General features: G+C 45.5%; 1 protein-coding gene across 3 annotated transcripts; it reads left to right on the forward strand.

Moving 5' to 3' along the window:
* Nucleotides 1-1,043: 1,043 nt before the first annotated feature.
* Nucleotides 1,044-18,997, forward strand: GORAB (golgin, RAB6 interacting). 3 transcript variants are annotated; one of them, XM_050901365.1, is made up of 5 exons: nucleotides 1,044-1,173; nucleotides 9,767-10,115; nucleotides 12,542-12,643; nucleotides 14,452-14,592; nucleotides 17,228-18,997. In XM_050901365.1, exons 1-5 carry the CDS (start codon nucleotides 1,104-1,106, stop codon nucleotides 17,697-17,699), a joined length of 1,134 nt encoding a protein of 377 aa, XP_050757322.1. In that variant the 5' UTR covers nucleotides 1,044-1,103; the 3' UTR covers nucleotides 17,700-18,997. The 3 variants fall into 3 exon arrangements, with proteins under 3 accessions (XP_050757322.1, XP_050757323.1, XP_050757324.1); XM_050901366.1 differs by lacking the exon at nucleotides 1,044-1,173 and adding an exon at nucleotides 8,847-8,910; XM_050901367.1 differs by lacking the exons at nucleotides 1,044-1,173; nucleotides 17,228-18,997 and adding an exon at nucleotides 8,847-8,898 and having other exon boundaries at nucleotides 14,452-14,596.
* Nucleotides 18,998-19,367: the final 370 nt, after the last annotated feature.

Here is a 19,367-nt window from a genome sequence, read left to right on the forward strand (position 1 = left end):
TGCTTTATTAACCTATCCATTTATTGCAGGCTGAGATCTGTGTGATATCAGTGTTTGTAGCCAGGGTGTGGTACAGATCGCTCTCCAGCTATCTCAGATACCTCATCAAAGAGCTGCTAAGCCTCTTTGGCCATCAGCCTGCTTATTTACAGTCTTAATAGCTACGGCTCAAACCCTGCAAGTGACACCGACGCTTGGAAATCTTTATTAGTACGTGGCCCTGGTAAGCCTTGTGGGTGTCAGTTGGGTGTGCAGTCATGACAGTATTAAAAAACTAAAGAAAACACTCTCCTCCCAGACAAACTGCTGAAAAACATCTTCTACATGAACATCTTCTACCGACTGACAGGAATGACTTTCCAAAGCCATGAAAGGAAGTTACCTACTAAAGCCTCAGTGAGAGCCAAGCACTCAGAGATCCTTTGAAAGCCTGCTCCCAGATCCAGCCTCGGTGAGTACCAGTTTGCTAAGAACATCCATAAACACATGGGGTTTTACACCTTTTGTTGTGCTTGCTGCAGAGAGAAAGCATCAACATTTTGCGAACTTTATTGCAGGAAAGACGCAACGTTTCATCTTACAGACTTCCAAATTGTAGCACGCGTTATCTGTGCGGTGGCTAGTGGCCAAGGCTGCAGGTGGAAGCCGAGGACCATCCCTCGGAGCTCAGCGAGTGCTCGCGAGCTGGCCGGGCGCAGGCACTCCTGACATGGTGCACCACAGGTAGCGTTCGTTCCAGGTGACGCTGGAGTGCTGCACACAAAATTGGCCACGCTATCTCAGAGCACTTGTTTACAGTGCTGAGGATAACCTGGCTGACTTGGGCTCCCCTAACATCTCGTCGTGGCTGCAGGGCAGTACCGGGCAGCTGAGGGGACAGTGAGGTCCTAACCCTGCACATCTGTCTGTTGTAGCTTAAGCGTTTGCAGGATGGAGAGGTGAAGCAAGCCAGTGCGTGTCCTGAAGAGCCTGCAGCTTGCTGGTCTCCAAATGGATTCCTTTGCCATGTGAGATGCTTGGTTGTTCTTCCTTAATATTTGTGTTGCAGACACCTCCAGAGACCCTGGACGAGGAGGAGGTGGTTGTGCTCTGGACAAGACTCCATGGAGAAATGTCCAGTACCTTACTGCAAGGATACAGGAAACATGAGGGGACGGCTTGTTCAGCAAATAGGTAGGTGTTGTCACACATCCTCCTTTGGCACTGAATACGTGACCTGCCCTGGTGTCCCTTCAGCCACCTGGCTGAAAACGAGCCAAAACAGTGTACACTGGTTCAGCGCTATGCCTTCATCACACGAGCGGCAGCATTTCTGGGGTACCTTGTGGGGATGCAAGAGGATGGGAGCAGGCTCCCACATCGCACCCTGAGGGCCACCAGCATTTCGCTTGCAGAAGGGAGTTGTCTCATCCCAGCTTGCTGAGTTGCAGCGGCATTGAGTCGGGAGAGGTGAGAGGACAGCATCCTCCAGCATGTGGCTTGCGTATCTGGAAGGAGATACACGAACTGGCCCTAGCACGCGTTGGACTCGGCTGTCACATTGGGGATATTTGGCACGTTATGGTAATAAAGTGATTTTCACATCATACAGTAGACAATAGTCTACTGCAAATACATATTACAAACACTGCTGGCTCCTTGGGTTTGGCAACCATCTGTCCTTCTCTCTTGCCATGAAAAGACGATGATTTCCCACACAGACTTTTGCAGAGGTGGCAGGAGCTACACAGCTGGCTGGCACCAAAAGTGGTACAGCCGGTGGTGCAGATGTGTGTGCCTGTGAGAAGGGTGATGGGGCCGTGACAGCAGTGGGAATGGTGTGGGAAGCATCACAGTCACAGGAAGAAGGCTGGGAGAGGTGTCAGGAGCTGGCCAGTTCTCAGCTGGCAGCCAGCACACCCTGATGGGATGTGGGTTCTCTCGAATGGGCCAACAAAAATTAATTCAGCAAAGCAAGGTCAAAAATGTTGCACAGCAGCCTGCAAGCCTGCACCCATGGGGTGTCTGTGGGTCCCCACCTCCTCTGGAACCTGTGTGGGGATCCACACACCTGAAATCACCAAAAACTGCATCCCCTTCTCCCAGGGCTGCATTGACCTTTCCTCTGCCTTGCCCAACAGATGTTTATTGTTAAAAATATCTGGTGATGGTGACTCTGTGGTGGTCGTAAGTCAATTCTCTCCGTGTTTTGCTGCCCTAACTGCTGGGAAGCCACTCCTCATCTCTAGCCTGGGTCTCGCTTTCTTCTTCACCTATCCACCATGGACACTGAAAACACATTACCCCTGTCTCTTTACAGCTGTGTTTTATATATTTAAAGACTATTATCATGTCTTCTCCCCTACACTTCCCTCCCATCCAGACTAAACAACCACAGTTCATTCACTTGAGCATGTAACAACAATAAGTTTGTTTGATGAAAATTCAGTTTGTTTAGCGCAGTGGTTCTAATCACTCATGTTATGCCAAAGATAATAAACATTTAGCAAATTTCTCTTCAAATCTCTAGTTTTATCAACTGTTTTGACAGTCAGATTATAATTTTTACACAAATGGTTAGAATTAAAGCAATTGCTTTCTAATTTTTCTATTTAAATGTTTGAATTACAACTTTTATATTGAGCAATGCAATTAAAAGCATTATAGAACTGTCATGAAATATTTAACTCGGGTTTTAAAAAGTATTTTTTTAAAGATACTTAAAAACTATTTAGAAAGTATCTTGTTAAAGTCATTAGCTGCAAAAATAATTCCTAAGCTATATGAAAATATATGTCAATAATTGATCATTTCCACTTGTTTTACTGCTCAGCTCTGGTTTTCCCATCCAAAGTGGTAAATTTATAATCTTCATGATATTTCTGGTCAGGATTAATTTTATTTTATTTTACCAGCCTTTTTCTAAAGGTGCTTTTATTTAGCCAGCTTTTAATCCTGTTTAGATTTTTTTTCATGCAAATATTTTAAGATGAGGAATTACTACGGAATATTTTTGTCTGTACGGAAAACTTATCTTAAATAGTATCAGTGAGGAAAGAAAGAAAGACTTAAAAATGTCAGTAAGAATTTTAACTTTTTTTTAAAAAGAAAACATTCATATTGCATGCTGAGCTTCCTTTCAGTTCAGATTTTATTTTCTGAAAGCTGAACTTATCTTAAGGAAAAAGCTCAGAAGTTGAAACAAGAAAACATGGGGTGGGGACCTTAAAAGCTGAGATGTTTTGAGGCTCAGTTTCAAAGCAAACATATCACTGTAATGAGAAGTGTCCTGGAAGAACACGCCGCTCTCCCCACCCAGCTCCGCTTGTCACCAGCCCTGCTCGGGATGCATAGAGGAGCGGGTTTCGCCCCGGCGTGGTGTGGAGCCCCTGTGCCCGTGGGACCATCTCTTCCCCCCAGTTTGGCTGCTGACAGCCCCGGGCACCCTCAGCAAGGAAAACGTGGTGTCTGCAGGTCTGGATGGGGAATTTGCAGCCTGCTGGAGTCCACGGGAAAAATCATACCGATTTCTGTAGCCCTGCACTGTGTCTTCATATGGCACGCCCCTGGCCCTATTGAGACTTTTTTCTGTGGTCCCACTGGTGCCGTAGACAGCCCTGCAGCATCCTGCAAGGAGAGGAGAGATACCTGCTGGGAGCCCTGCTAGGACGTGTCCCCCCTTTCGCTGGGATTTGAGAGGCAAAATTTGGACCTTTTAAAGTAAAACAGCTGTGGTTTCAAACCACGGCCTTAGCCCAGGGGTCAAGAGATTACTCCTAAGGTCTCTGTGAAAGGTAACTCAGAGGAAGCAAGGTCACAGCCTTAAACTTGCTGCATAAGTGTCTTGCCTCTTCACTAGAAAATATATAAAGATCCACAAATCAAAACATGTTGAAAAGCATTGGTTTATATGGTTTAAAAAGCAGGTTTCCAATGTTGTTTTTTTTCACTCGGTAGCTCTTTAGGTAAGTGGATTTTTGTTTCTCTCCAAGAAATCCTTACAAACCAAAAGACTGCCTTGGTCCCAGGAAAGACAAGTGCTAACTTCATCCCACTTACCAGGCAGTTAAAGGGAACAGAAACTGGGGACACAGAATAATGCTGTATTTTTTTAATTCAGTTTTCTCACCTCACTCCAGAAAGAGAATAATTCATTTTACAGTGGAAACACTATTTCCATTAGATATACCTGCATTTTTGCATAAATCCTCAAGCCAGCCCATTGCAGTACGGATGGTAACTGCAGGACAACGCTGGGGCTGTGCTCTCGCAGCGTTACAGGGGTTTGAATCGCTGGCTATGGTTTTCTATCCAGAATAAAGCAGCCAAGAGGCAGAGTAAAACACACAGCACCCACTGTTAACCTCTTCCAGAGCCGAGGTGCTGTAACACCGTTATATTATCTCGTTGCACTCAGAGCCCCAGCCTGCTGTGGGCTGAGCTCTGGGTTCCAAATGCAGCTACGGCCTCGAGCACCCGGTTAGGAGCAGGCTGGTGCCGAGCCAGGCATCCTGGCACTTCCCCGGATCCACCCAGTAAGGTGCCCAATTAAAGAACAGGGCGTTAGCACATGGCTGAGGTTACAGACATGCTCGTATACTGTTTTGGATCTGGGCCTGGGGGCCAGGCTCAGCCGAGCTAATTTCCACCTTGGTTTCTGTGTCTGGTGTTTCCTAATGGAGAGCTCTCAGCCTTCAGGGTATTTAAGCAGTCGTCGTGGTTTAACCCCAGCCAGCAACTCAGCACCGCGCAGCCGCTTCGCCCTCCCCCCTCCCAGTGGGGTGGGGAGGAGGAAAGGAAAAAAAGTAAAACTCGTGGGTTGAGATAAGTTTAATAACTAAAGTAAAACACACTACTAACTAAGAATAATAATAATTGTAATGAAAAGGAATACAACAACAAAAAAGAAATAACACCCAAGAAAAGACAAGTGATGCACAATGCAATTGCTCACCACCCGCTGACCGATGCCCGAGCCGCAATCCGCGCCTCCCGGCCAACTCCCCCCATTTATATACTGGGCATGATGTTCTATGGTATGGAATATCCCTTTGGCTAGTTCAGGTCAGCTGCCCCAGCTCTGCTCCCTCCCAGCTTCTTGCACACCTGCTTGCTGGCAGAGCATGGGAAACTGAAAAGTCCTTGGCTTAAGATAAGCGCTACTTAGCAACAACTAAAACATCAGCGTGTTATCAACATCATTCTCCCACTAAATCCAAAACACAGCACTGTACCAGCTACTAAGAAGAGAGTTAACTCTGTCCCAGCCGAAACCAGGACATCAGTAAAAAAACCCACTGCACACAGAGACCGGTATCGATACAAGGCTCGAGGCAGAACCTAATCCATAGCCCACTGAAAAATGGGCGAAATCAGATCGCCTTCAACAAACTGCAGAGAAGTTACAGCTCCGTACGCGGGTGTTTGCAGCCTCAACACCTGAAGTGCCCTCTTGCTTTCAGTGCCACGCTAAGAAATTAAATTACTCATCTCAGGCTTGGAAGCTGCCTGGACAGTTCAGCAGAGAATCAGCAAGAGAAACTTTCACAGCGTGGATGTCAAAAGCTTCCTTTAAGGAACAAATTAAATCATGAGTTATTCTCAAAAGGCAGGACTTGCTCCTTGCTCACACAGTGCCATGGCTCGGTTGGACATGGTGATTCTTCCTAATCCAGCCTGCGTTATGCTCTGGTAAAAGATGGGATAGTATTGACATGGATACAGTTTGATAGATTTTTTTCATTAGAAAGAGAAATAAACAGATTTAGGAATTTTTGGCTCTGTTTCTTTCAGGATGTTTTTTTCCCAGGCCTCTTGAATTATATATCAAAGTCCTCAGGAGCTCACGACGGGGTCTGAAACACAAGCAGAAAGGAAATTGTCCTTCCCTATACATGTCTTTCCCTGTCTCACATTAGGGCTCAATCTTTTACTGGGAAAATGTTGCTTTGTGCGTTACTGCAACAGTGCGGAGAGTGGTGAGTAGAATAGAGTTAAAAACATACATCTAAGTCAGGGAGCCCCTTGCTGGAAGAGCTTATTTGGCTCTTAAAAACCCCTAAAGTTTTAAGTATGAACTAAACCGATGCAAATTGAAGTTATGTCCTGGTACAAATTGTATCTGTCCTGGGTTGAAATGTCATCTGAGGTCTGACCCTGAGGTCTGACCTGGAGAGCCCAATTTGCCAGCCATTGATGACATTTCCACACTGATTTGGGAATTGCACAAGAAAGGATGTTTTTGCGATCTGTTGGCGCTTGCTGCTTCTAGAGCCAGCAGACTCCAGGCCAATTAGACCAACAGAAAACGGATGCAGCAGTCACAGAAGTCTCCAGGTCTGCTAGCGAGAGAGCAGCTCCTGAAGCACAAAAAGATACGGGACTCAAATCCAGCCCCAGATGTAAAAGAAAGGTTTGCGTTGTTGCTTGGGATGTTGCTCCAGGGGATGGAAAAGAAGGTTTCTATTTTCTCTTCATCTGGCCTTGTCCAGCCTGTGTTGTAGCAACGTTTGCTTGGAAAACACTTTATTCCTAGGTGGCAAATGTTCAGTGCCATGTTACGCTCACGGGACTTCAATCGGCCAGAGAACACGGCCAGCCTCCGTTTTCTAAATCTGCTGTTGGTAAATGCCCCGTGAAATGACTTCACTGCGATATAATTGTTCCTGGAGAACGCTGGCCCAACGGCTGGTAATTAAACCTTTGGCTGATGGAAACTGTTAAAACGGATTGCTGCTTTGCCTATAGCATTATAGTTAACAACTCAAAAGTCTTTATACTTTTTCTATAAAACACGTGGGAGTTTTATGCCTGGAATATCTGCGGCAATAAAGTGAATATGGTGCTTCATTTTTGTTTGTAGCATTAAAACTTGGAAGAGAAGAAAGAACTAAGGTTCAAGAATGAGATCTGGCATTTGTGCTTCGTGAAGCACATTCGGTTGATATCTGTGGGCTTGGTACAGCCCATTACAATGATTTACATATCAGGACAAATTTAGATTCCCGATTCCTATACAGGCATCTAAAAGGGAGTTAGGTGCCTACACCTTGTTGTAGGCTAACCCTTGTTGGGCTGGCCAACACTGATTCATTGTAAAATTCAAGCTGACACCTGGTTTTGCTGTCTGGACTCCCTGGAGTTTGAGAGCATTTGAGTCAAGGTTGGATTATGGTTCTCGTTCAGATCTCTTCTGTGCTCAGTCAGGTTTCCCAGAGGAAGCCGTAATTCCATCTGAAGGGCTGCTCGGCATCCCTCTGCACCAGGCTCACCCGGGAAGGACCTCCCGGTCAGCGCTGACAGAATCGAGACAACCACGCTCCCCTTCTCCTCCGCTGGATGCCCGCGACGCCTCCGCTCGGTATCAAGGCCTACAGCTAAGCTGCGGGTGAAAAACGGTGGCACTTCTGCTCCCCAAAGGCACTCGGCCAAATCTGATCAGAAACACTTACCGCCTGCCAGTGAGTGGCAGTTCAGGACCACTTACTCCTCTGACTGGGGCCGGTATTTATGGGACGCATTAGTCACGCAGGAGCTGTTAAAAGTGCTGCTGCGATAAATTGCAAAGTCATACATGGTCATCGAGTTATGAGATTGCTCTGGGAGACAGCAATACTTCAGAGCTTGACTAATCCCTTACAGATTGGAAACGGGGAGGGATGTGGTTAGGCACTGAAAACGTCCCCGTTTTATTGCCGATGATGTATTATTTAAGCCTCCAGTCCCCTGGACTGCTTCAGCTAAGCCTGGGGCTCATGCCCTTGTGTTCCAGCCGGCTTTCTCCTGGTGGGAGGTAAGCTCATCTGCAAGACCTCTGATGATAGGCTTAAAGCAGCCACAAGAGTTTGGGCTGGATGGAAAAAAAGCTTGTTTTCATGGCTACTGAGAGAATATTGCTGTATGTTGGAGGACCTTTTCAGTTTATACCTAAGGATAGAAGTATGTGTGTGCATCCTTGTGCATAATGGTCAAAGCAGACCTTCAGAAACACCAGTATGGGCAAAATACTACTTTTCCTTGCTGATTTCCTCACAGTGACGTCACTGTAACTTACTTACTAAAGCACATCAGCACCTAGCCGTGCAGATGTCCCTGCCTCGTAGCTCCCTTACTACACAGGTCCCAAAGACGTGCTCTGTATACCCTGCAAACGCAGCTCTAGATGCACTGGAGCAGGCATCTCACCTGCTCTTCTACCTACCTAAGCACAAATTATAAGTGACCAGGGGGCCGTGGTGATGCTCCTTGAACCTTGCTTTATTTGGGAGCGGCTTCTCCTCTTCGTTTATGCCTAATCAGCCGGGGCTCACTGAGCTCTTCATGGCATTACGTTCTTAGGAGCGCCCGGGATGTGCCCCACGCAGCGTACCGCGCACGGCAGAGCTGCAGATGCCGTGTGCCAAGCCCACGGCAGCCCTGCCTGCACGGCCAGCTCTCCCTGCAGCCCGGGTGCTGCGCCAGGAGCACCGCGGCCGTGACAGCCCAGCGGACCCACCGACGGGGCGCTGGGCCTGCCCGCCCGCTGAGGAGCCCTGGGGCTGCCCCGCCGGTGAGCGGCAAGCCGGGGGCGGCCTGCGGCCTCCGGGCCCTGTCACCTACGGAGTCCAGCGACACCCGCGAAGGGCCGGCCCCGCTCCCTCCCGCTCAAGACCCCCCGCCCGCGGCCTGCTCCTCCCCGCCTCCTCAGGGCGCCATCTTGCCCGCTCCGCCGCGTTGCCGTGGAGGCGCGAGGACCCCCCCCCCCCCCCCGGCGCCGCCGGCCGGGGCTGTCCGCGGCGTTCGCCTGCGGCGAGCGGGCGGCGGTGGCGGGGCAGCCTCGGGGCCTGCCTGCCTGCCGCGGCGCCCCGTCAGCGGAAGGAGGAAGCGCCATGGCCGAGGCCTGGGCTGGCTTCTCGCAGGAGGAGCTGCGCCGCCTGCGGGGCCAGCGCCCAGGTACGGACCGCGACCGGGCTCTGGCGGGGGCCGGGGCTCGGGACCGGGCCGGCCGCAGCGCCCGCCCCGGTGAGGGGGGAGCAGCGGGGCCGGGAACGGCGCGGAGCGGGGAAGCCTCCGGGCCCTCGGCACCCCGTCAGCCCCCGCAGCTGCACCTCCCTCCCTTCGTCCCCTCAGCCCCCTACATCCACACCTCTGGCCATCCCCTCAGCTCATCGAATCCATCCGCGCATCAAACACCTCAGCTTCTCCAGGCAGCCCCTCGTTTCCCCCAGCCAGTCCTTCGGCCCCTCCCGTCCAGGCCCCATCTCTCACTGCTCCCCTCAGTCTCCCATCCAGCCCCTCTGTCTCTCCGCCCGCAGCCTCTCTGTCACGTTTCCACACTCTCCAGCCCCTTGTCCTGCACCCACATGTCTGTCCACTACCCCACTTATGTTCCCAGCCTCCTCTTTGCCCATCTGTCATCTTGTTCTTCCCCATTCTTCACTTTATGAACCCCCAGTTTGCCCACCAGCCTGCCTGGGACCCTTCGTTAGCCCTAGATCCGTCTCTCCATGATTGTCCCAAGAGCCGCCTCGCTCCTCCCTATGGTTCCTCCTTTAGTCCCGCAGTCCAGGCCCCTTATTCCTTCCTGTCCTCATTTTGGATGCTCAGATCCTTTAAAACTCCTGATTCTTAGGCTAACAAAACATTTCCTGGGTTTTCCCCCACATTGCCTTCCCTTGACACCCTGGCATGTCTTTTCCTTGTGTTGGTTTTGCACCAGTTTGCTTGCCCAGAAAAGCTAATTCACAGAGTCTGTCTTTGATCTTAAGATTTGGTTTTAATCCTGTTTCTCCCTCTCATCCATCGATAGATTTGTATGAACCCTTGGAGCAGCAGCATCGCCCTCACACTGTGAATAAGAGCCGGAAGCAATTGCAACGAGAAAAAGCCCTCCAGCAGCAATGTCAGAAGCTGGGACTGCAGGGTGGAGCAGCCTCTGTTCCTCCTGAGCAGTTGCTTTCTGTACCAAAACACAAGCCTTGTCATCCTCAGCAGCCTGTGCCACCACCTCATCCTCCTTCAGCAGGAGATCAAAGGCAAAGTGACAGCCGAGACCAGCAGAAAGAAGTGACACCGGTAGATCCCTGTAATGGCAGCGACAATGCCCAGACCCGCCCTGCAAAGCCGAACTCCAAAGTGGAGAAAAAGAAAGTGGAATTGTTAGTAAGTCGGTAAAATCAGGGGATGGGTTTTATTATTCTGTATTGATTCATTCTTTTGTTGTGAAGTGAACTTTTCTGTATCTAATAGGAAGGTCTGAGAGATCATGTTTGCTTCGTCTGCATTGAACCTTTGCTTTTCATCTCTACATGGGTTAAACCTGATTCAGGACCAAATTCTGTAGTGTAATTCATGCAGATACACACTGTGCTGTCTTCAGATAATTTCCTGTGGCCGTGGGACTGTACATCATAAAGCGCCCAAGATGTGGGACTGTCTTAATGGTTTAGGAAGACTTAATCTCACTGTCATGCTGTGTAGACAAGCCAGCAGCCACTACAAAAAGCCCTTTTGGGAGTAGATATGCTGTGATTCATTTAACTCTGTGTTCCCCTTTACAATATTGCTGCAGATTTGTTAATGCCAAAAGTGTTGGTAAGGAGGTAAAATTTCAGGTGTAAGGACTTCTCTAGCTTTTATGATTCAAGATGAGACCAATCTCAAGGCTCTCACCCTGCGCATTGGCCCGCAGTGGGGTGCCTGTCTCCCTCAGAAGCATCAAACTGATACATGTGAGAGAGACAAAGGAAACAGTACTGAACATGGCTCTCTGGGAGTCTGACTGAATGTGGCAATTACTTAGTTCATCATCCAGAATTCAGATAGTAGCCTATAAAAGGAAGCTGCTGTCTAAATGCTAGAGAGGGCAGGCATTTCCAGTATGAGAAATTACTTGTTTTTACCTCTTCACGTTTGTTTTCCTGTCTGTATCCAAGTGCTAATTTTCTTTTTTTCCTCAGTGGGCAAAGCAAAGTGTGAGGGGCGAAAGGATGAATTCTTTTTCTAGGGCATATAGTTTATTTTTAAAACACTTTAACAATGCTGCTCCAGCCTTGAGTTCCTATGCAGGCACAAAGTTTTCTGCCCGATATAATCAACGAACACTAGCTGGTCACCAAACTTCCATGCATCATTTGTATTCCCCCAAAACAGGGATCAGCAGCTTTCCAGGTGTGGTGTGCCAGAGCCTATCTCTGGTTAGATCTGTCCGTAGGATCTCAGAGGGGACTGAAGGTGCTTCCCGCTGGAGAGGCAGGACTGTGGCATTCAGCAACACTTGTGTGGAGAAGCAGCGCGTGGCTTCTCTCGAATTCAAAACTCAAAAGGATCCGCGAGGTTCTGTTTTGCAGAGATGCGCCTTGAGAGGCTGCAGCTGCTGGCCACGCTGCCTGCCATTTACCTGCCCGGCTCCTGGCTGGGATCACCTACCTGCAGATAGCTGTCCCTTTGCCAGAATAGCAGGACTTTGAAGAGCAGCGTCAAATTCCCTGTGTGGGTGCAGCTCACCAGTAGTACTAGCTGTTCAGCTCCTTCCTGGTGGTGAAAAATACAGACACTGTTTGACTGGGGAGAAGCTTTGCAGAGAAGTTTTTCACTCTGTGGGGAGCAAATGACATTTAGCTGCAGCAACCACCCCCTGAATCTGCTGAATTCATCTCAGCCTGTGCACTCAAATTTAAATCTTATTAAAAATATTTCTCTATATGAGGTTTTAGGAATAGGGTGATGAGGAGAAGTCTGAAGAGATATTCTTGTGCAGAAATGGTTGTTAAGATTAACATAGCTGAGTTACTTCGGTATTTTTAAGCTAAGCTATTTTTAAGCTGAGACTTCTTGAGAGAGGGCATGAAGAACCCAACAGGGTGGAAAAGCGGCAAAGCAGTTTTTGTTTCTCCTTAATCCTGCCCAGTTGCATTGACACAGGTTGTCCCCTCTCACCTGAGACCTTGCCTTCCATCCTCTGGGGCTGGTTGTGTATCTCTTAGTAGATGTAGCCTAGGAAATGGAATCCATATAACTCTCTTCCTGGTGGCAACAGTGAGTTCTTGTTCTTCCTCGTTGCTCATTTTCATTGTAACTTTTACCAGCCTTTCATTTGTATCAGTTTAATTATTTTGGGGGCTGTATGGTAAAGCAGACCTGTGAAAGGATCTGTTTTATGGAAAAAACATTTCCAAAAAAGAGGCTGTGTTGGCAGACTGAACAGATGGCGACTTGTAACAGCCAGTAAGAAACTTGAAACTGCTTCTACCTAGTGGGGAAGCACATCCTTTAAATGAAAAATTCCATCCATTTCTGAAAAAGTGCTGTATGCTCTTTCTTCCAGCAAAGCTGAATTAACCAGCAGCTTACTTGCTTATGAAGATTTTTGTTCTGATCAGCAGGTTTCATCTGGAAATGTTTTATTGGTCTGAATGACTTCTTGCAGATGATTCTTCTTTCCTCAGAACTGAAACCTGTTTATTGTTCCTTTGACATTTTTAGAGTTTGCTTCAGGAAATATGATGGTGAATACTTGTGTCATTTGGGGAACAGGGGGAGAAATGAACTTTCTATTAATTTTGATCTTCTTGTCAATGAGCAGGCAGGAAAAATCACGATGGGAAATCCTCCAGCAAGAGCAGCGGCTGATAGAAGAGAAGAATAAACGCAAGAAGGCACTCCTGGCCAAAGCTATTGCTGAGAGGTAAGGGACTATGCTGCAGCATGGGCTGAGCCTGAGGAAGGGATTACTTTTCATCTGCAACCAGTTGCATACCTTCTATTGAAATCTCACTTTTTCCTGCTCTCTGCGCTCTGCATGTACTGCTCCACAAGTGAGCGGCTGTGATCGACATTTCCCTTTGATGACAAGTGCTGGCTAAGAAGTTGCGACTAAGCTTTTCACGCTTCCAAAGCTGCAGCTCTCTGCACAGATGGAAAAGTTATTACACAATTCAAGAATCAGCTGAAGTCCTTGTGCCTGTTAGTAAGGGCATATTTGGAAGTTGGGGTGCTCAGATGCTCATCCCTGTTCTGTTCCTGATTTGTTTTCACTGGATTTAAGGAAAGTTTATTTGATTCCTAACCTATGAAGGGAAACTATAGCTATTTCTGTTTGGGCTTTTGACTCGTTCTTATTAGTATGTGAAGGGTGTTGAAAAGAGAAGATGATCAACTTTAAGTTTAAGAAGGTACTGTTTTACCACTGGCTGATTAGAAATTGTAAAAATTCACATGTTCTCACAGTTGTTAGCTCTGCTTTTCAGGTGACCAGATTTTAAGGCATTGTACAGTGTTGTCCACCGAGAGAGTTTAAGACTGCAGGGAAGGCAAGGTTTGCAGGGAAGGATATTGGAGCAGCTGATAACACTGGATCAAGGAAGGAGATGTGAAGCTTTCAGGCTCACGGTGCTCTCCCAGACATATGTCATGTTCTGCCCATCAAAGCTCTTGGGTAGCACAGGTGAACATAGCCAGTACTGTGCAGAAGGTTCTCTTTGAGGTTCCGAAGATTTTGTTTTCTTTTGCTGGGCAGAGATAAAACACAAGTACATTTGGTCTGAGTCACCGCAGGACAGCAAACATGGGTGTGACCACCAGGCTGGGTTCTTCCTCCTGGAAGCAGAGCATGAGAGAGGAGGAGGACTTGGAAGCTGATAGCTAGGGAGTTATGTCTGACATTCAAAGGCCTTCTTCGGCCTCTAAGCAATACTATAGGATGCCTGTTTCTCTCCACCTGCATCAGCTGGTCTAATGAGAGATGGTGTCACTGCCTACACATCTAGTCTTGCTTTCAAGTACCTGCTTTGGGGTGTAAAGCAGTGGCTGAAAAGCATGGTTTTGCTGGTGGTGATGAATGACAGCAAAGGGACCTGGTGTAAAAGCTTGTTCAAAGTTACTTAGCTTGCTTGGGAGTGAAATCCATCAAAGCTTGCTGCCCTTAGCAACATTTAGTTTTCAGAACTTAGGAATGAATAGGCTGAGTTGAAAAAGGTTACATAAGACTTGATTGAAATCCTTTGTGTTTGATGTAAAACTTTCCATTGACTTCATTGGGATTTGGCTAGGCCTTTTGGGAATAATTTTACAAAATGGAAATCAAGCTTAGGTTAGGTGACTTTTTGGCCCCTACTAACTGGGCTTCTTTGAAAGGGGATATTTGCAGGGCTAAATACCCTTCCCCCTCTCGCTCCCCCCCAAGCCATTTCCTGTTTCCTTACACTGAGAACTACTTAGATACAGCAGCTTCTTGTGTGTTTCCACAGTGAAGAAACACAATCCATTTTAGGCACTTTGATTATAGTCATTACGTAATTTTGCCATAGTCCTTTAATAGCAGGCATTTTAGATCCCTGTGGATATTAAAAAAGATCAAAAGTCTTAAACCATAAAGGAGAAACCTTCTGAATAGCTCTTAAAGAAGTTAGTTGCTCTGCAAGTGAAATGGGGCCCATTATGTCAAGAAGAGAGGCTTGCAAAGAAAAAAAATAAAAATGCATCTTCCTTTTGCAGATCCAAAAGAACTCAAGCTGAAACAGTGAAACTAAAAAGGATTCAGAAGGAGTTACAAGCTCTGGATGACATGGTATCTGCTGACATTGGCATCCTGCGGAACCGCATTGATCAGGCCAGCTTGGACTACTCCTATGCCCGGTAAGCGACAGACAGGGAGGAGGGAATAGCCCTGCCTGAGTGGAAGGAGAAAATGCTGTTTCCTGTCACCGAAGCAGTAATGGAGTTATGTCATTGTAATAATGTGTAGTTAAAGCGGTCACAGTCTGGGGGGCTTTCAAATCTTGAGGTAAAAGTGTGCTTTTTATTTCCTAATTTTTCCCTTGGAATCTGGAAACTGAAATAGGTTTTCTGACTGCAGACTGTGCTTTCCAGCTTCGTGCTGTCACAAGACGTACTTACTGCTTTAGCTGTGCAGTTGTCCATAAGCCCTGCTTTATTGTTTCAAGGTTGTTTATTTCTTCTCAGGGGGAAAGAGTTTTTTTAAAAGTCCTAAAATGAAAGTCCTTTTCAGGGAAACTTGCTTGTTGATGACAGCTCTGGTCCTGTTGGAATCAATGGGACCAATTAAGCTTAAAACATATAATACTGCTGAAGTGCTTTTGGAACTGGGACCAAAAATTGAAGGAAAAAGCAAGCTTTCAGCCTTCACAATGTGCCTTTAATCACTCTGGTTCTGATGAGTTCCTTAAATGCAAGAAATTAATCGGAACACCCTATTAGTTGTGGGTAAACCACAACATCAGTAGATAAACATCAGCATGTTTATGTAGCCGTTTAATAAAATGGAAATGTTCAGTTGCGGTTTTTGGTTCACGATTCAATGTGTTAAATGTGTATTTTTCCTTATGACTTCTGCTATATGTTGACCACAGGCCAATAAACATTGTAATTAGTCTTTAAAAAAATAGCAGCGGTGGCTAAAAAATAAGGATTTCTTTTGTGTAATTATCATTTGAAATATCTAAGATTAACTGTAGTTTCAGTAGCTGAGTGCATATGAATACAGAATTTCATATCCTCAAGAGGAAAAACCTTTCAATGTATTTTAGGTTTAAGTCTGGTTTCTAAAACCATTGAATGCTCCTGGAAATTTCCTTACCAAAATTTTGTAATAATGTGTCTATTTGAAATTCTTAATGGCAAAAGAGCATATAACACAAGAGGCTCTGACATTTGGAAAGCAGTTTTTAATGAGGATAATAAAAGGGGATGCTGGTAGGATGAAGGGAATAAACTTTACAAAATACTTAATGACTTTCATGAACTTAGTAAGTCTTTCTTTTTGTGAGGGAAGGATTTGGAAATGCGAGTTAGATACTTTCAGTGTTGTAGTTTTTATGCATTATGAGCCAAAGCTGATTTACTTTTAAGTGGTGTCTTTTTAAGCAATTTTTTAGTTCTTGCCTTATATTTTAGGGCTAAAACAAATAATTTCAGTGGGTCAAAAAGAGCAATATTAAATAGTCCTGAGCACAAACATAGTTAGGGGCATTTGGCAATTGCTGTGGAATGGAATCTTTGTAAATATGATGTGAAGAATATGTGTGAATTCAGCCCAAACGTTTAACTGTGCAAAAGTTTCCAGCATAGGATTAGTTTTTCCATTTCAGATACCTGACCCGGCGAAATCTTGACTTTCTTGTGAGGGAAACGTAAGTGGGCATCTTCTGCCTGCTGCAGACATAGCCTTTACAGCTGGGTCAAAGTTTTGTGATTATTATATAAAAGAACGTATTTGGGAAGGCTTTTCTATGTCTTATTTCCTTCTGTTTCCCTAAGCAAAGGATCTCTCCTATCTCTCTGTTGCTTTGTTTAACCAGATATTTGAATCTGGTTTTATAAAACAGCTGGATTCTTTATTCAACCACCTCACTAATATTAGTTTTATGAATGCTCTGTAAGGTACATCGCGTAGTCATTCTGCAAAAGCCTTTGCATGTTCCCTTTCCTCATGAGCAAGATTGCATCTATTTTTCTATTAATTAAATCAGAATTAATATACAGATTCACTGAATGCAGTGGAAGATGCATCACTAATGTGGACACCAACCATTAAAGTGCTAGATATCCCAGATGTGTTAACCTCAATAAATATTTGGAATATTTCCTTTTTGCTATATTTGTCACAACAGGAAGTGCAAATTGGCAGGAGGTGTGTGTCAGGGGGATGCTTACAATAAAATTCTACATCTGTTGCCACGCAAAAGTTGTGATCACTATTGATGTCATATGCTGTGTCAATCTGTGCTGCTCATGATTTTCTGAACATATATATGGGTGGCTGGAAGAGTACGCTTCTAGACCAGATCTGAATGTAAATGTGTATAGCACCATTGTAGCATCTGTATCTGTCGGGTGGATGATTGGATTAGAAAAAACACAAAACTGTTTTGCAGTGTTTCAGTTCACTAGGTAGGTGTTCATTAGAAGTGTGAAAACACTACAATTTCTGATGGTTTCTTTCTGCTGCTAGTGATGCATCTCTTAAACAGGCAGTAAAAATGCTTGTTCGTGATTCAATCTGTAGATTTCAGATGAGCCAATTAACTCTTGGAATACAGCAGCAGTGGAGGCTGATGTGTCAAGAGGAGAAGATTTCATCAATTCACGCTTATTTTCTTCCCTTTTACTAATGTAGCGGCATGTCATGAATAGCTGGCATAATGCATTGCAGAGCACATTGCATTTCAGGGGTGCTTAAAGTATCTGTCCGTGTGTCAGATTGTAAAGTGCTTTGAGAATTAACCCACTAGAAATGATGATGATTTTGCAGGAAGCGGTATGATAAGGCTGAGTCGGAGTATGTGGCAGCCAAGCTGGACCTCCAACACAAGACGGAGATTAAGGAGCACCTCACGGAGCACCTGTGCACGATCATACAGCAGAATGAACTCCGCAAGGCCAGGAAGCTGGAGGAGTTAATGCAGCAGCTGGAAGTGGAGGCAGATGAGGAAAATCTGGAACTTGAGATAGAGGTGGAGCGGATGCTGCAGCAGCAGGAGGCAGAAGCAGGGAGACAAGCCAGCCAGTCACACAGTCATGCTGGGACAGCTAAGGAAAACCCCACTCCCAGTGTTACGGCACGGGAGAGTGAGCATGCTAACCATGCTGTCGCTTCTCCTGCTATTTCTGAACAGTTGGTTCAGTCTCAAAACTCCGGTACCAAATCCTTCTCCAATATGGACAGCCAAACTCAAGCAGTAAATGTGACTCCAGGAAACTCCCCAGCTTGTTCTGCTACATGACTACTATATTCAGATAAGCCAGCCGGTTATGGATGATATACTCTCTGTGGGCTTGTGTACTGTATGTTATATCTGGGCTTCTGCAGTGCCAGTAATATGCACTTCATTTCTCTTTTCCTTTAATATTGTTTTCAAATGTTAAAGGCTCTTTTTTTCACAAGATTCCCATTTGGGGTTCACCATCTGTCATCATCATTCTGGTTTAAGTTCATGTTCTAATGCCCAGCTCTTCATGGGGTTTTGTACCTTCCTGAAACAGGATACTTGGAAGCGAACAGTAGGGTTTTTCCAAAGGCTTTCAGCATATCGATGTCACAGATACCTGTTCCAAGCAGTGTGCAAGAGATACATATCTACAGGAGAAGACATCACAACTTAGTCTGCTTCTGAACACATTCTGTCCCCTGACAGCTGCGATGGGATGTTTTTCTTCCTTTGTAGCCGTAAGGGCTTAGTTTTCAACGGTTTTTAATCCTGTGAAACCCAAGTGCTTACTTTAATTGTCTTTATAGCTGATACTCTTCCCTGTACCTGATTTAAAGGAAATTCACATATTGAGGCAAATTGCAAAGTCAGTTGTAATATTTCCTATTTATCACTTTGCCTATTTCTTTCAGATAATGCTAGATCACACAAAGCTATATATTGATAACATTATTATCTATGAAATCACAGCAGCTATGATTTAACAAAAATGATGGGTTACAGTTTAAGACATTGCAGAATGTATGATGTAGAAGTGGAAACACACAAAAGAGAGTGTGTTAAAGCTGTTCCATTACAAACATTTTTCTTTGTCGTAGTTGCCTCAAAGTTCCAATAATTAGCCAAGGATCTTCTAATGAATAATCCCCACAGTATATTGGAAGTGAGCCCATTTTCGTATAATATTCAATGCATTTTCTTGCCTGAAGAGCGGGTTTGTAGCCCATAAGAAGTTCAGCTGGTTTGCTCTGTTGCTGTTGAAAGGCTTTTAAAAAGCTATTCCAGGTGGAGAAAGTCTCAGGAATTAAAATAGAGGAGATGATAGGAAAACCTCCCATAGACCGATTGCAGCTGCAAACCGTGGGGACTGCATTCATAGTTAACCGCTTTGTAACAGAGGAAGGCTGCTTCCATTGTGGAAATGGTTTCTGTAATACCTGATCTGAATGTGTCAGTCAGAGTTTATGAATGAGTTACTGAATGACACCATCAAGTATATAAATGGGACACTGATTGTCTCTATGGCTTTAATAGTGGAAAATCATGTCACTACATTTCATTTTTATTCTATTAATAAATCAGTGCATCTTCTACACAGTGTCTTTACTTTCAGTTGTGACATCTGATACTAATACACGTATCCAAGACACTTTTTCCACAGGAGGTGATAAATGACAGAATCAGATATGTCCTTTGGCAACTTTCCGTTGTGTGAAAGTAAAACCTTGAAAAAGGCTGTTCCAAAATACAAAAATGTATGAAGCAAAGACATGGCAGGATACAGCTTGGCAGGAATCTTTTCAACTAAGTGTGGCCCAAGGCAGCAGTGGAAAATCTCTACTGGTGCCTCCCATACACAGGAGAAAGAGGGATAAATCTGTTTCCTAGAGAAGCCGCTCATAATCAGGGCTGATTGAAGTTAGAAAACTCCAAAGTAACATTTGAGATAGGCATGAAGCATTG

Source organism: Gymnogyps californianus, chromosome 8 (assembly GCF_018139145.2).
Source record: "Gymnogyps californianus isolate 813 chromosome 8, ASM1813914v2, whole genome shotgun sequence".
NCBI lineage: Eukaryota > Metazoa > Chordata > Aves > Accipitriformes > Cathartidae > Gymnogyps > Gymnogyps californianus.